At 48.8% G+C, this 14,387-nt stretch overlaps 3 protein-coding genes across 3 annotated transcripts; all 3 read left to right on the top strand.

The window, feature by feature from the left end:
* Window positions 1-238: 238 nt before the first annotated feature.
* On the top strand, window positions 239-2,741 carry tom70 (putative mitochondrial outer membrane translocase receptor (TOM70); the record flags this gene model as incomplete). Its single annotated transcript, XM_032088813.1, has 5 exons — window positions 239-566; window positions 639-712; window positions 770-1,541; window positions 1,612-2,085; window positions 2,142-2,741. 5 exons carry the CDS (start codon window positions 239-241, stop codon window positions 2,387-2,389), a joined length of 1,896 nt encoding a protein of 631 aa, XP_031936169.1. The 3' UTR covers window positions 2,390-2,741.
* A 723-nt stretch (window positions 2,742-3,464) lies between these two features.
* BDV37DRAFT_20090 (FHA domain protein) lies at window positions 3,465-6,357 on the top strand. Its single transcript, XM_032079844.1, has 6 exons — window positions 3,465-3,500; window positions 3,736-3,833; window positions 3,911-4,116; window positions 4,201-4,333; window positions 4,388-4,439; window positions 4,490-6,357. Exons 2-6 carry the CDS (start codon window positions 3,818-3,820, stop codon window positions 6,141-6,143), a joined length of 2,061 nt encoding a protein of 686 aa, XP_031936170.1. The 5' UTR covers window positions 3,465-3,500; window positions 3,736-3,817; the 3' UTR covers window positions 6,144-6,357.
* A 3,903-nt stretch (window positions 6,358-10,260) lies between these two features.
* BDV37DRAFT_275787 (RmlC-like cupin) lies at window positions 10,261-14,212 on the top strand (the record flags this gene model as incomplete). The annotated part of the gene is made up of 11 exons (XM_032085450.1): window positions 10,261-10,563; window positions 10,622-11,344; window positions 11,679-11,817; window positions 12,005-12,789; window positions 12,842-12,875; window positions 12,925-13,036; window positions 13,086-13,106; window positions 13,158-13,492; window positions 13,542-13,716; window positions 13,772-14,060; window positions 14,117-14,212. 11 exons carry the CDS (start codon window positions 10,261-10,263, stop codon window positions 14,210-14,212), a joined length of 3,012 nt encoding a protein of 1,003 aa, XP_031936171.1.
* Between the last annotated feature and the right edge of the window lie 175 nt (window positions 14,213-14,387).

Raw genomic sequence — 14,387 nt, forward strand, 5'->3', positions numbered from 1 at the left:
GTCGCCGGACCACCTTTCGACGCATAACTTTTCAAGCCGCGACTTCCTTCCATCTTCCAACCCCGAAAAAGTAGCCCTTCTGCCGACAGGCTTCCGCCGAGCACCAAGGACCAGTTCGTATTCCCCAACCCATGATTTTCCTTTTATTCTTATTTACTTCTGTTCGTTAATAGACCCCTTTGTTAATCGTCACAGCATTCGATAGGATTGAGGAATACGGGTTCCTAGCCGGGTCATCATGTCGAGCGAATCACCACTACCTCAACCAGTGCAGAACGTGGTGGTTGACACTGCTTCTCTTCCAGCATCTTCATCGGCGTCAGTCTGGGATCGTGTCTCGAAATGGGTGTCTGAGAATAAGGCTCTTGTTTATACCATTGCTGGTGTCGCCGTGGTCGTGACCAGTGCCGGTGTTGTTTACTATCTCTCCGACTCGAGCCGGCCGGCTCAAGCTCCTCAACCAACAGAGAAGAAGAAGAGCAAGAACCAGCGACGCAAGGAGAAGGAGAAGGAGAAGAAGAGGGCGGAAGAGAAAGAGAAGGCCAAAGCTGCTGCTCTCCAGGACGGTATGTCCCTTCAGATGATCTCTTAGGCCCCCGACCGCTCAGCACCAAAGCCTAGAACTAATAATCCCATAGAGAAGAAGACTGAAGAAGCTCCTGAAGAACTCCCTGAAGTTGACGAAGCTACTGTCGGACAGCTATCGGAAGAGGTGGGTACATGGCGCTGTGGTGACAAATGAGCGCTGACGCTGACACTGGAAATATAGACACGGAAAGCCTATGCTGCGAAGCTGAAGGCTGCCGGTAACAAGGCTTACGGCTCGAAGGACTACAACAAGGCGATCGAACTCTACGGAAAAGCTATTATTTGCAAACCCGACCCTGTCTTCTACTCCAACCGCGCTGCCTGCTACAATGTGCTGTCCGAATGGGAGAGGGTCGTTGAAGACACCACTGCTGCCCTTTCAATGGATAGCGAGTATGTCAAGGCCTTGAACCGGAGAGCTATTGCATATGAGCACCTCGAGAAGTTCAGCGAGGCCCTTCTCGACTTCACTGCCAGCTGCATCATCGACGGCTTCTCTAACGAGGTCAGCCGTGTCGCTCTTGAGAGACTTTTGAAGAAGGTTGCAGAGCAAAAGGGTAAAGCCATCCTGGAAGCTAAGGGCAAGAAGCTCCCCAGCCCGACCTTCGTGTCCAACTACCTTCAGAGCTTCCGTCCCAAGCCCCTCCCAGAAGGTCTCGCTGAATCCGTCGACTTGAGCGAGGATTCTGGCAAGGGTCAATTGCGCAAGGGTATGCTCGCAATGGCGTTGAAGACCGGCGATGGCTATGATGAGGCTGCCACAGCCTTCGAAAAGGCCCTGGAACTTGGCGACCTTGGTGAATTTGAAGCTCTTGCTCTCAATTTGAGGGCCACCTTCACTTATCTCGAGGGCAATGCCCAGGCTGCCCTGGCGGACCTCAATAAGAGCGTTGAACTCCAGCCATCCTTGGTTCAGAGCTACATCAAGCGTGCTAGCCTGCACCTTGAACTTGGTAAACACAACCCCACTCAATTCCGGTAGTACCGTTGGTAGCCATGTGACATCTAACAGAGAATGAATAGGAAACAAGGATGCCGCTGCGGATGACTTTGAGCTCGCCATCTCCCACAACAAGGACGACGCTGACATCTACTACCACCGCGCCCAGCTTCACTTCATCCTCGGTGAATTTGCCGAAGCTGCCAAGGACTATCAGAAATCCATCGACCTTGACCGTACCTTCATCTACTCTCACATCCAGTTGGGTGTCACACAATACAAGATGGGATCTGTCGCATCTGCCATGGCTACCTTCAGAAGGTCCGTGAAGAACTTCGAGGACGTGCCGGATGTCTACAACTACTACGGTGAACTTCTCCTTGACCAGCAGAATTTCTCCGAGGCCATTGAAAAATTCGATAAGGCTGTGGAGATGGAGAAGCAGAGCAAGCCCATGGGAATCAACGTTCTACCCCTCATCAACAAGGCGCTCGCTCTGTTCCAGTGGAAGCATGACTTCCAAGAAGCCGAGAATTTGTGCCAGAAGGCTTTGATCAGTGAGTCACCGCTGCTATTATGTGCAAACTAGGATTAAAGTCTAACCCCACTTCAGTTGACCCCGAGTGTGACATCGCTGTGGGAACTATGGCACAGCTCCTTCTGCAGCAGGGCAAGGTCTCGCAGGCCCTCAAGTACTTTGAAAGGGCCGCCGAGCTGGCTCGTACCGAAGCCGAAATCATCAACGCTATCTCATACGCCGAGGCAACCCGGACACAGCTCGAAGTGCAAGAGAAATACCCTCAGCTTGCTGCACGCCTGCAGACTATGGGCGCTGGCTTCGGTGCACCCCCGGGTCTGTAAATTGAGGCATGCCTTCTTTTGTTTTCGCGTTTGAAGTGACCAAGACGTATATGTTGGATTAATAGTATTTTTTATTTTTCCTTTCCCCCCTTTCATACCTCAGCTAGAATGAACAGGCGATGGTTCATGCCTGGCCATGATCCTTTAGTTTCTAGTCTCTTCTGATACATCTAGGGTACCGGAACCTTTCATCTGCGCATGTACTTACTAGCTTTGTTACCCCTTCTTTTCTCCGGTTCCCATATACTTTCTCGGTCCCCTTGTTCGGGTAATACAAGGGAGGTCACTTTCACTTTTGTTCTTTTTTTCCCCACTTAGTTATACTCCAGTTCCTTTTGGATGCAGCACCGGGATCTTATTTGTGTAGGAAGAATGGCTGAAATGAGCAGGAAATTGCAGTGAAGGCATGTTCGGTGCCTGAGGCGTCATGTTTAACGGGGAAGGCGGGAAAAAATCGTGTATCATAGCCAATGGAAGAGTTGGAAGGAGGTCAGACCATGGAGTCTTACCGTATCTGCCTTACCTCCGTAAGCAACTTATTCAAGAATAGAGGTCTAGATTCGCATTTGTTGGCAATTCATTCATGGTTCTAGGAGTGTGAATCTGGTGCTTTTGCAACCGTGGGCCAATAACACTCGGGGGCAGTTCTTTATATATGGATACGGGTTCCAGTCTCAAGGGACGAAACTAAAACTAGACAGCTCATGATATGGTCATGGGGTGTCCACCTGACGGGGCGGAAACCCCACTCTTCCGCCTATCAGTGCTTTGCGTATCGGCGTCATCATTGGAATCTCCATCTTGATACCAACTCATCCATCCCTTCTTTCCTCCTGTTGAGTCACTCCGATTGCGAAGATACTCTCTTCTGTGGACTGCTGTCGGCTGACCCGGAAGCTGTGTTCCTACCTCCTCCTCTTCTTCGCCTCTTATCGCTCTCACACCCACGGACATAGTAGTTATTAACTAACTACTAGTAGCATCCATTATATCATCAAACTCCTGCCTGATATACGACGAGAAGTTTCTAGCTTTCCACCTATCAACGACCGGTTTTTGCTTGAGTCATTTTCCAGATGCGTGCGCTTGCTACGTAGCAGGATAGCATAAGGTAGTGGTTGTCGTGTTCCACTGCCTGACAGCGACCGTCCCTTACTCAGGCTGACCCGATTGCATAGGGTACGCATTCCTTTCCCCTTTCCTGCCCCTCCTCTCACCTCCGCCATCCACATAGCACGTCTTCTTTTACTACTAGCAACATCCCCGACACTCCACAGCTTTTAAGTAGCTGGTGGATGGTTTGGTATTACTTGTTGTACTAACTACCAAGGACTTGAGCGTTGTAGTTGGCGTCGGGAATATCTGGCTTAGTACTGGCTTTGGCTATACCTTGTTTCCCTGGAACGGATTGGTTCTGAACAAGCCAAGATGCCTGGCTCAAAGGGTACGTGAATTTTCCTTCAACTTTAGTCAACGATAGCTAGTTGAATCTTGCCTGGCTTATACCACTCTGCCTTCTAGCCATCGTCACCCTTTATCCGCTTAACGTATCGGACGTCCTTCCATATCGCTCCTTGACCTTCACGTCGGACTCCGATCATATCGAGGTTGGCCGCGCCTCGAAACGCGAGAGTAAGAACCTCATCCCTACCAACCAGAATGGACTGTTTGACTCTCGCGTGATGTCTCGGAATCATGCAACATTGCGTGTATGTTTAAACAACAAGGTACGCTAGCAGAGTGCTTCACCAATAGGTCCTATCATTTTCTCGCTTCCGTCATGTGGACCATACTTATACTTTTGGCTTTAGACAGTCTATCTCAGTGACGGCAACTCTATGCACGGTACCTGGGTGAACGGCGAAAAGCTACGCGCTGGGGAGGAAACTATTGTCAAAAGTGGCGATGAGGTGATTTTTGGAACAGAGGTTATTCGTGGGCATGGTGAGTCCATTTGTTGAAGTAGAGTTCAGAGGCCTTCCTGACCTGGTTTCAAAGAGACTTTCCCTCCACTCAAAGTTCGCTGTGAACACCAGTGGATAGATTCTGGGTATGCTACGCGCGTAAAACTGGTGTTGGATTCACTAACATAGCATACAGTGACGAGGTTGTGTTGGATGTTAGCAACAACCACCAGTCGATGCGGGCAACTAATACGTTCTGTGTTCCCGACGACGACGATGATTATGACAATGAAGTGATTTATGATTCAATCCCAGCCCCAGTAGTGACGGCTGTTGAAAGTAGCTCTGGGTCTGCTGACTCTGATCCTGGCTCGGGTTCAGATGACGACTCGGTCATGGAGATTTCCTCCCCAATTACTTCTCCGCCTAAAGGTGGTGATATCATCGGATCACAGGAAAGCCCGATTGACGTCGATAACGAGCAAGCTGAACAGCCTCTTGCAACCCCAAGAATGACTCCACCCTCAGCTGTTGATGTCGCAGAGGAGGCCAGCAACAAGGTTCACGAACAGCCCTCCTATACCATCCACAACCCAGAAAGTACAATAGTTCTGGTTTCTGAAGAACAGTCGGTTGCCGAACCTAGTGACTGGGAGAGTGAGGATGACGACCAAGCTGATTCCCTGAATGAATCAATGTCCGAGTCGCAGTCGGAATATGATGGTGAAGAATCTGACCCAGATAGGCTCTCCGTGAGATTGAGTCCTGCGCCATACATGGCTATCAATCAGGGTATACAAGCAAACACAACATGTGGTGATTATGACGCTACGAATAGGGATCTTTATTCAAAGGGCAAGAAAGCAGAGGGATCCGCACCGGATTCTACCCATCAGACCGCGGTCAGCTGCGGAATCAGTATTCCTCTCTTTAACACAATCTCTCCGAGTCTTGATGAACCGAGCACGTCTTGGCCGGACACTATCAGAGATGACGCGAACTCGGGACTCCCTTTACATCCGAGCGGAAAATTATTTGATCACTCACTGGCTGGGTTCCATTGCACTGCTTTCACACAGGAAATGGAGCCTTGGCAAGCGCACGCTGCTCACGGTCCAGCGTACCATTTTTCAGATCACTGCAGCCCACGCCCCCCTTACAAAGATGGTCCATTTGTCAACTCGCTGCCCCAGTTTGTCGATAGTACTAATCGAGATGACACTGTTGTCCCTACCGCTACCGCTGCCGCTGCTGGTAACGAAAACATACAGAGCCGTTCTATTGATATTGAGATCCATCGAACGGAGGCGAGTGACGACGCTAATTTGACTAACGTTGGCGTGCAATCTTCATCGCTTCTAGAGAAAATTCCCGGGCCAGAGTCCGATATGCCCTATAATGTCGTTGATCCATCGTTGTCAAAAGCTACGGCCATCCCTCGGCAGGGACTCAAGAGGAAAGCATTGGATGCAGAGATCAATTCTCTGGATGCCGATAACGTTGTTATGCAGGATACTTACCCCTGTACTGAGAACAATTTCTCGGTGGATGAGAGACCTACGGTGGAAGAGGATGATTCATGTCTTCCTGATGCCCAGCCACATATCATTGTACCCGAAATCGGAAACGTACCATCACAACTTACTGAATTACCTATTACATCCGCATCTCAAAAGTCCGATAGCCAACCCCTCGCTACTCCGGATAACGGAAGGCCGTCGAAGCGGCTGAAGACTTCTGAAACAGCAAATCTCAGGAGTCATGCTGCTACTGCTGCCCTGGGCGCAGTGGTTGGTGCAATCGGTACTATCGCTATCCTTGCCTCGCTCCCTGCGGATTACTTCGCTTAGAAACCCAGCCGGTTACTTTTGATACGAGTTGGGTCTCATCTTGGCCATTGCATGACTTACGATTATGATACACTATCTCTCAAATTTTTTTTCTTTTCTTTTTTTTTTTTCGTTCGCCTCTTAATGATTGGGAATGTTGTCTTTTGTTTTTAGGTATTATCGAACGGGGTTAGGGTTAGGAGAATTGTAGGCCGGTGCATTCGTCTATATGATATTTTGACATGTTTCTCCTTTAGGCCAATAGTACCAATCAATTCAGTACATTGCATGGAATCGATTAGCTTCGAAGGTTAAGCGCATCGTACTTTGGGCCCGAGCTTCGCCGGTTGTGAAGTGGCCTTCGCCTTCCAGGCTTGGTCCTTTTGGACCGACCTTTGCTCTCAGGTAACTCGGGATGCGCAGTCGTGACGCACTAAAAGGCCGACTACATGCGTACAGGGGCCGGTTGTTCTAAAATCCTCTTCGTTGTGCCTGCATCGAACCTTCTTTTTTCTCCGATCTTCGGCAAGATATTGGTTTCGATCAACAGTGTTCGGCCCGTGTTGAGTCAGCTGATACATATAATGATCGTGCGTCTCGAGTGTCCGCTGAGCTTCGCTTTCGTGGTGTGACAAGTGTCTCCTAATGTTCATGCTCAAATAATCAAAGATGAGGCGACATTGATATTTCCTGAGTCAACCGACTCCAGTTCCGCTGTACGAACAAGTCACTTGTACTCTGGATTTCGGGATTCCATTCAGCCGCAGGTTAAGTGGCAGTCAACTTGGAGGTACATACACAGAGCGCAGGATGGTGCACGCTACAGGCCAATTCCAGATTGCATATTTATGCGCGTGATTTGTAGGTCCGGCTACTTGCATATATGTAGCCTCGTATACGCATGATATTCTCTACCCTTTTATATTTCTATTTGGCATTCCTCGCCGCCCAGCCACACATGTTTAGCTGTCCAACGAACGCAATAAATGGAGCAGCCGGTCCCATTTATATGGCGTCCGAGCTCGCAAACACTAGGCAGCTTTTGATTATTTTCATATTTTCTTTTTCTTTTTTCTCTGCGCAAACTCGGTCTTGAATATCAAATAACAGTCGAATACTGCCTTCAAGAGGGTAAAGCCCCACGCAGACGACTGCAAGGTGACGAAGTCTTGTCACTCTGCATCGCACAGGTAATCCGAGGACAGCCTCCTCGATGGCCCCGTTTCATCACATTCCCAGGAACACCCTCTTACATCTGACCAATAAGCGATCCCAGGCCATTCCAGTACCATACTTCATGGGCTTGATTGGTCTGAATAAAGGACTTTCTCGCCGCAGCGTACAAGTCTACACCAAATCACTGAACTGTTGTGGAGCACCACGGCAAGTCTTTCCGGCTTCTATGCTAGGCGGCACCGTGCAGATGAGGGCATTCATATCTAGGTAGAGCACGGAAATCTCAACACCGAGGAGACCACCATAAGGTTAACGTATATCGGTGCTGTGTTCTAGCGTCGGAGCAGTTCACCTTCTGTTGTGACTATTCCTCCCACAGGAGCTGATTGAATAGGATCCTTACGATACTCCTCTTTTCTTTTTCTGTCTTTCTCGTTCTTAAATCTCGATCTCTAGTCCAATCGGAGGTAGCGCTTCCTCCGACATTGCAGCCCCAGCCGTTGTTGGTCCTTTTGTCACACTACGACTGGGGAATGCGCGACTGCGTTGCGTGGTTCTGCATTAGCAGTAGCCAAACGTGCCACTCCTTGGTGATCGAAGGATTTTTCCCAATCCTCATCAAGGAGACAGAGATATCTAGTTTTACTCCAAGGGTCTTGCCATATTACTAATTGGATTGTCTACCAACAACTATTCAACCTTGCGCATGATCAAATCCTGCGAACGTTGGAAATAGACGACTGATCACATCAACCACAAGCGCCAGCAGTTAGTGCCGATACATACCTATCCTTCGTCCAGCGTTATTACTGCGTCTAGAGTTTCCAGTTGTTGTTTAAACATCCCTACACTGGGGAAGATTTCAAGGCTGCATGCTTCCCTGCACAAATCCGTGGGTAGCAGTGAACTGGACACTCAAACGCGACGCACCGGCTGATTTGAAGCGGTCAGTCTGTTTGTACGTCTGTACGGATCAACTCGACTTCTTTGTAAGTTGAGTAACACAACACTGTGTGGCTGCCATGCCTCTAGTTTTAATTCCCGTCACATACACCCCACCCTTTATTGCCCTCGGCGCTGATAAGCGCTGGTCGTCCTTTCCTTTCTTTTTTCGCTATTTGATGATTGATAATCCCCATGTCATGTTCGATGTGCCGCATTTATCCCGACCCGCCCTAGGCGCAGCTCGCAGGCACGCCCTCGGTCCGGTTGATAATGTTCGGAAGAACAACTATAGTTCTGACCCGGCTTGATGGATCAAGGATGCCTCAAAGTTCCCACAGTCCGGCATGGCTCGAAAGATCTGTTGGGTGTAGTCAATCTTTGCTCACCTTCTGCATTTTGAGCTGATTATGCAGCCATTTGATGACCCTGAACCATGCCGCATTGCCCGTATTCGTGTCATTGATATGGGTAGAATACCGAGTTTACCGAAAAGCAACATCATTAATCACTGGAATCGGTGTCCTGCTGATCCATTCTGAGTATCCTCCGACAAGAGGATGTTGGACAACGATTCGATACTGCCAATACGGATTCCAACAGCGTCCACGGACTCGAAACTTGGTAGGACAATCTCCCTGGCATAGTACCACGGTTCCAATATAGAGGACAAATAGCAATCGCCCTGTGCAAGGAGCGGCCTGGCTTCACTACTGGCATCATCCTTCTGCCTTCCCGTTTCTGCCTTCAACCTTGGCTTTTTCTGAAATGCGTATGCCGACAATCTCGATGCAAAAATATACCCCTCTGTCGGAGGAAGTGGTTCAGCAGAGTATTTAAGTATGGATTCTCCCACGAAATGGGTCATCGTCAATGCAATCCAGACAACTTGTCCACTCTGACTGTTTCTCCTTTGCTTCTTCGCCGAGGATCCCACCATCATCTTGTTTAAACATGGCCCATCAGAAAGGTTCAACAATTCATCTTGATCCAGAACATATATCCTGTACCGGTGGAGGGCGAATAGCCCTGACATGCAGAAGTTGTGCAGGAAATCCTCGAAGGTTTGCTCCCCTGATTGCGCCCAGCCTTCTGATGTTAGCTTAAGGTTCCCCAGAGTTATGGATTGCAGTAGCTGCCAGGGACTGGGCTTTAACACGTTTGTCTGTGCGCACTGTAACCCCGAGGCAGCGACAGGAACAGTCCGAAGTGCAGTCTCCTCGCTCCGTCATTCCACCACCCCCGAATCGTCCCAGCCCAATTCTCCCATGTCGCTGAGCAGAAGCTCCTCTAGGTCAATGTCTTCGCAGAATAGCGGACACCAGAGATAACGTTAAGACTGTTTGGAGTTGGCAATATTCAATCTGAAACGGGAAGAGTGAATCCTGTGCACTGCGGCCTGGCGCTGCTCATATAGTGTCTTGGGGCCGAGGTATCAAACTTTACTTGCCTACTGTTGGTTGTCGCAGGTGGGCAGGAGTACTATGGAGGCAATATCGTAAATCTCACATAGTCTGTGAATATGTGCCTTCTTTCGTGATTTTTGTCTTTCTCTTTTCTCTTTTCCGCCCCGTTACTTTTATCTGCTTTTTACGTATGTTAACTTGCAATGCTCATGTATGCTTCTATTTCCCAACCTTGGCAGGTAGCAATAAGAACATACGATTTCGTTATGCCAGGCCGCCCCGACTTTTCCTTCAATCTCTGATTAATGTACTACCATTTCCATGCCTTATCTCAGGCTTTGGGCGCATAGCTGCGAAAAGGAGAAAGTAGAGTAGAGCATGACACCATACGAACCATTGACCGGCCAACATCGGATATTCCGGTCGTTTCGTTCGCGGCTTCTCCGGGCTCCGGGGGATATGCGGGGTGGACCAATTATGACGAATCCCTCTCAATGATCTACAAAGTACTCGTACATAAGGACGATCAATACGAAGACCCCTCTTTTGTGAGTGGCATTGTGAGATTCCTCAATACTCTGCAGCTTATCTTAGAACTTTCACATCATCCTACGATGGCTATCTCCTGGACGAAACTCCCCCCTCCGGAGAGGGTTCCCTACGCAATCCCTCAGCTGGAGGGAGAACGTATTTCAATTCCTGGCAGTAAGGGGGTATTCCGTATCCTAGCGTCCTCAAAGCAGACAAATGGCTTGATGGCTGTTTTCCAAAGCGGTGCGGTGCTGTCCGATGCACCGGGATTCCATTACCACAACCACGCCCATGACGTTTTCTTAGTTACGAAAGGCTATCTAAAGCTATGGAATGGAGATAGATGCCGCATCATGGGACCAGGTGACTTTGCATATGCGCCACCGGTACTTCACTCCCGCATGTTTTGCATGGGAAGAGAAGCAAAATCTGACACATCGCTAGACAGTCGTTCATAATCCCGAAATGTTAGGTCCGCATACAGAACTCTACGGCCTGATAACTCCCGGGGATTGGGTTGACTTCTTCCGACACGTCTCCGAGCCCTACGAGGGGCTACTGGTTCCCGAGAGTGACGACCGGGATTTGAAGTCCCTGTTGATACCCAAGGTTATGGCTGCGAAGGAAAAGTTTGATGTCGTCTTCCAACCAAACTATCAACCTCCAGATTTAGGAGACTGGACAAAATATGATGAACGTCTCCCGGACTCTTCGCAGCCGTTTTACCTACGTGCCAACACCGGTCCAAGATGGATGTTGGGAGGTGTTATGTCTCGGCCATTTATCACAACGACCCAAAGCAACGGGGTGTGCGCAATTTCAAGTATCGAATCGTCCAACCAATATAGCCCTTCACTACTATCAGAATATATGACGTTCCACGATGTGGATCACTGCCTTTGTATTCAAGAGGGAACCCTGATCGTCCGTCTGAAGGGTTTACCGGATGCTGTCTTCCGTGAAGGCGAAACGGTGGTCATTCCAGCCGGTCAGACATTTGCCCTAGCTTTCGGCAGCAAATACGTACGGGTCTGGTCTTTCACAGATGGAGATGGCATTGAGAGTCTGGTGCATCGGTTGGGGACGCCATTCGAAGGCGTTGTTCTGCCTGATAGGGAGTTAGAATGGGATTCGGCCCAGGTTGGATCTGTTGCAAAGGGGCTCAATGTAGATATTGCCTTGTAATGGTTACCTCCATCACCCATGGCTCCATTCGCTAGTTAATACCCTGAATGCAATCTAAATTACCCAAACAAATTAGAAAGTTTAGCTAAAATAGCGTTAAAATTCCCCGCGGGGCATGTCATGTGACGGCTAGACAGGCCGGCAGTTTGGGTTAGTGTTCGGCAATTCCGACCACTTTTTGTCGCGTCGCATACTCTTTGTACGCTGTGTCTCCCCGGATGCACATTCCAGCATCACCACCCCATACATCTATACATACAATATATCTTAATGTGACGGATATGACTATAAATGGATGATGCAACGTCAGACGCAGCGATCGCCATCAATTCGCACCACAGTGGATGATTCTGGTCCACCTCGGGCGAAGCGGCCGCGTGCTGCTCAAGCCTGCGACAGGTGTAGAACAAAAAAATATAAATGTGATGAATCATACCCTTGCTCGCACTGCAAGAGTAAGTCGCTTATCTGGCCTCCACTCAGTAAAAGATCTAACCTGTACAGAGAGCGGCATCAGTTGCGTATATCAAGGGAATTACCGACAGCGTGAAAATGACCGCTCAGCTAGGTGAGTTACGATTCCCAGCGCGGTGTGGTATTTAGTGTCTCTGATAGCGTTTGTTAGTTATGTTTCCGACTTAGAGAAGAAAGTAGATGAGCTTTCCGCAAAGCTCCGCGTGGCTGAATCTGAAATTGCTTCTCAGCGCTCTCCTCAGTCTCAGAGAGAGGCGACAGCCCCTGAAACAAGACAGGTACCCCATGCCATAATAGATGCAACCCCGTGTTCTATGCCTCGGCATGGCTCGACCCCAAGAGAAGAGATATCACTGTCATACGACAATCATGACGAGGCCGGGGACTCCGTGGAAGATGAAATCAGCGAGCTTAATCACCACACCAACGGCATCGAGTTCCATGGAAGCACATCATCAACTGCACTAATAGGCCATCTTCAAAAGAGGCACGAGCCCGGCCGAACTCAAGAGCAACATAATCTCAATGGCGTGCCAGAGTACTCTATAGTATCTACACTACATAATTCAAGTTTCTCGCCCTCATATACGGCTGGCCCGGCGCAACCCGGGGCACTTCATGAGCACAACTACTACTTTGAACAGGCTCATGCATTTATGAACGGATATTTTGAGAACATCCACTTTATTCATCCTTTGATTGACAAAGAGGACTTCTGCCTGCGGGCTCATGATCTATGGTTCAACCGAAAGAAACAACCAGAACCAAGTTTTGTCGCACTGTATCTAAGCATCCTCTCATTTGGCGCCTTGGTTCGTGTTTGGGATGAGGAGCGACTTGGAGGCTTAACGCGTTTCGAGTGGAGCCGGAAGTTGTTCGGGGAAGCCCAAGTCTATCTGAACTATTTGCAGTTTTCGAATAATCTGGACACAGTCCAGTGCTTGTACCTCATGGTATGCATGGCTTATATTTATTCACACACATAATTTCACTAACATGGGATAGGCTAAAATTTGCCAAAACGAGCTCAACCCGAACTGTCAGTCATCCTATTCTTGCAGTGATTTCGTATTGCTAATGCCTCGTAGTGGCTTATATGTACTTGGGCCTTGCTATACGCACATGTCTAGCAGCTGGTTTCAACAGGGAAGTGCGTAACTCTACAGAGCAAAGGGCAGGTTGGATCTCCAAAACTTGGTGGTAGGTGCACCTGGAATTATTCAGTATTCTCGGTGCTAATTATCTACAGGGGCTTATTCTCTCTCGAAATGTGAGTACTCTCTGAGGTTATAAATCTCTGTGATGTATACTGATGAGGCAGTGAGATGAGCTTTTCTGTTGGCCGTCCGGATACTCTAGGAATGGATGAATATCACAATCGAGCTCTTCCGGAAAGAGACGATTCCGAATACGCCATCATACCATGGATGGTTGATTTTGCACAAATGATTCGTAAGGTGTCTGTGCAAATCTATCATTCACGAATCACCTTGCAGGATAAATTGCAGGTCGCGCTGCAAATCGAGGCTGAGTTGGATAGATGGATGTTGAGACTTCCGGAGAGAATTAAGCCGGATGTCCTGAGACAACGAGCATCTGGCGGTACACTGCGAGACCCAAAGTGGGCTCGCCGGCAAAGATTGGTCCTGGGTATTCGTAAGTCGTCCACCGTGACCCATACGGAAATTGCGGCTAATCCAGATAGGCTACTATAACGTCAAGATGCTCCTATTTCGCCCTTTCCTGAGTCATTTTACACGCAAATTAAGACATCCACCGATCGAGCTGGAACAGACTATCGGGAAGTGTCTTGACGCTGCGATGAAAACAATTGAAGTCATCTATGATATCTACCGAGTCCATACGTTCTTCCGGTGCTGGTATGTTCTACCATGTTGTTCTCGGATTTCCCTCCACCCTAATTTTATCTGATAGGTGGTATAACACAACATATGCGATGTTCGCCACATCAACTCTGCTACTCCCCATGGTCAAGCTTGGCATGTGCCCTGAAACTATCCCGTTGCGACGATCCGTGGAGATGGCGTTGGAAATCTTGGAAGCGATGGATGAATCGGTCGTGGCACGGAAGTCCGTTGATCTAATCAAACGTTATCTCAAAGAATTCAGCTTGTCGGACGCCCAATCAAGTATGGGGAACATTGAAGGAAGTGTTCCGGCGTATGCAGCGGAGACCCCTAGTCAGGGTACTTTTGATATACCGGTATGTGACTTCCAATCCTCTATTCAAGGCCCTCGGAATTAACGAGATCGTGGCAGGAATGGGCCCACGGCTTTGGATTCCCGGACTGTTCGTTTGAAGGAATCGCCCGGCTCTTCGATGATATAGGAGGACTGCCAATGTTGGACAATTGACTGTATTATATGCGATTTCTGCAATCGTAGCCATCTACGTTTCTTTGTACATACGCCATCTCAAACTGCCCATACATTCATTCACGACCCAGAATCAGTGTCTGAATACCTAGAGAACTAGCACATCAAATTACCCATACATACACATATCCCAGGAAGTAAGAACAGAAACAGA

This window comes from Aspergillus pseudonomiae (genome assembly GCF_009193645.1).
Source record: "Aspergillus pseudonomiae strain CBS 119388 unplaced genomic scaffold BDV37scaffold_110, whole genome shotgun sequence".
In the NCBI taxonomy this organism is placed as follows: domain Eukaryota; kingdom Fungi; phylum Ascomycota; class Eurotiomycetes; order Eurotiales; family Aspergillaceae; genus Aspergillus; species Aspergillus pseudonomiae.

What these genes read in the sequence shown, in the direction of transcription:
- BDV37DRAFT_20090 (XM_032079844.1), top strand. An exon ending in AGAGGTTATTCGTGGGCATG is followed by an intron (nt 4,334 to 4,387) that starts GTGAGTCCATTT and finishes CTGGTTTCAAAG; the next exon opens with AGACTTTCCCTCCACTCAAA. An exon ending in CACCAGTGGATAGATTCTGG is followed by an intron (nt 4,440 to 4,489) that starts GTATGCTACGCG and finishes CATAGCATACAG; the next exon opens with TGACGAGGTTGTGTTGGATG.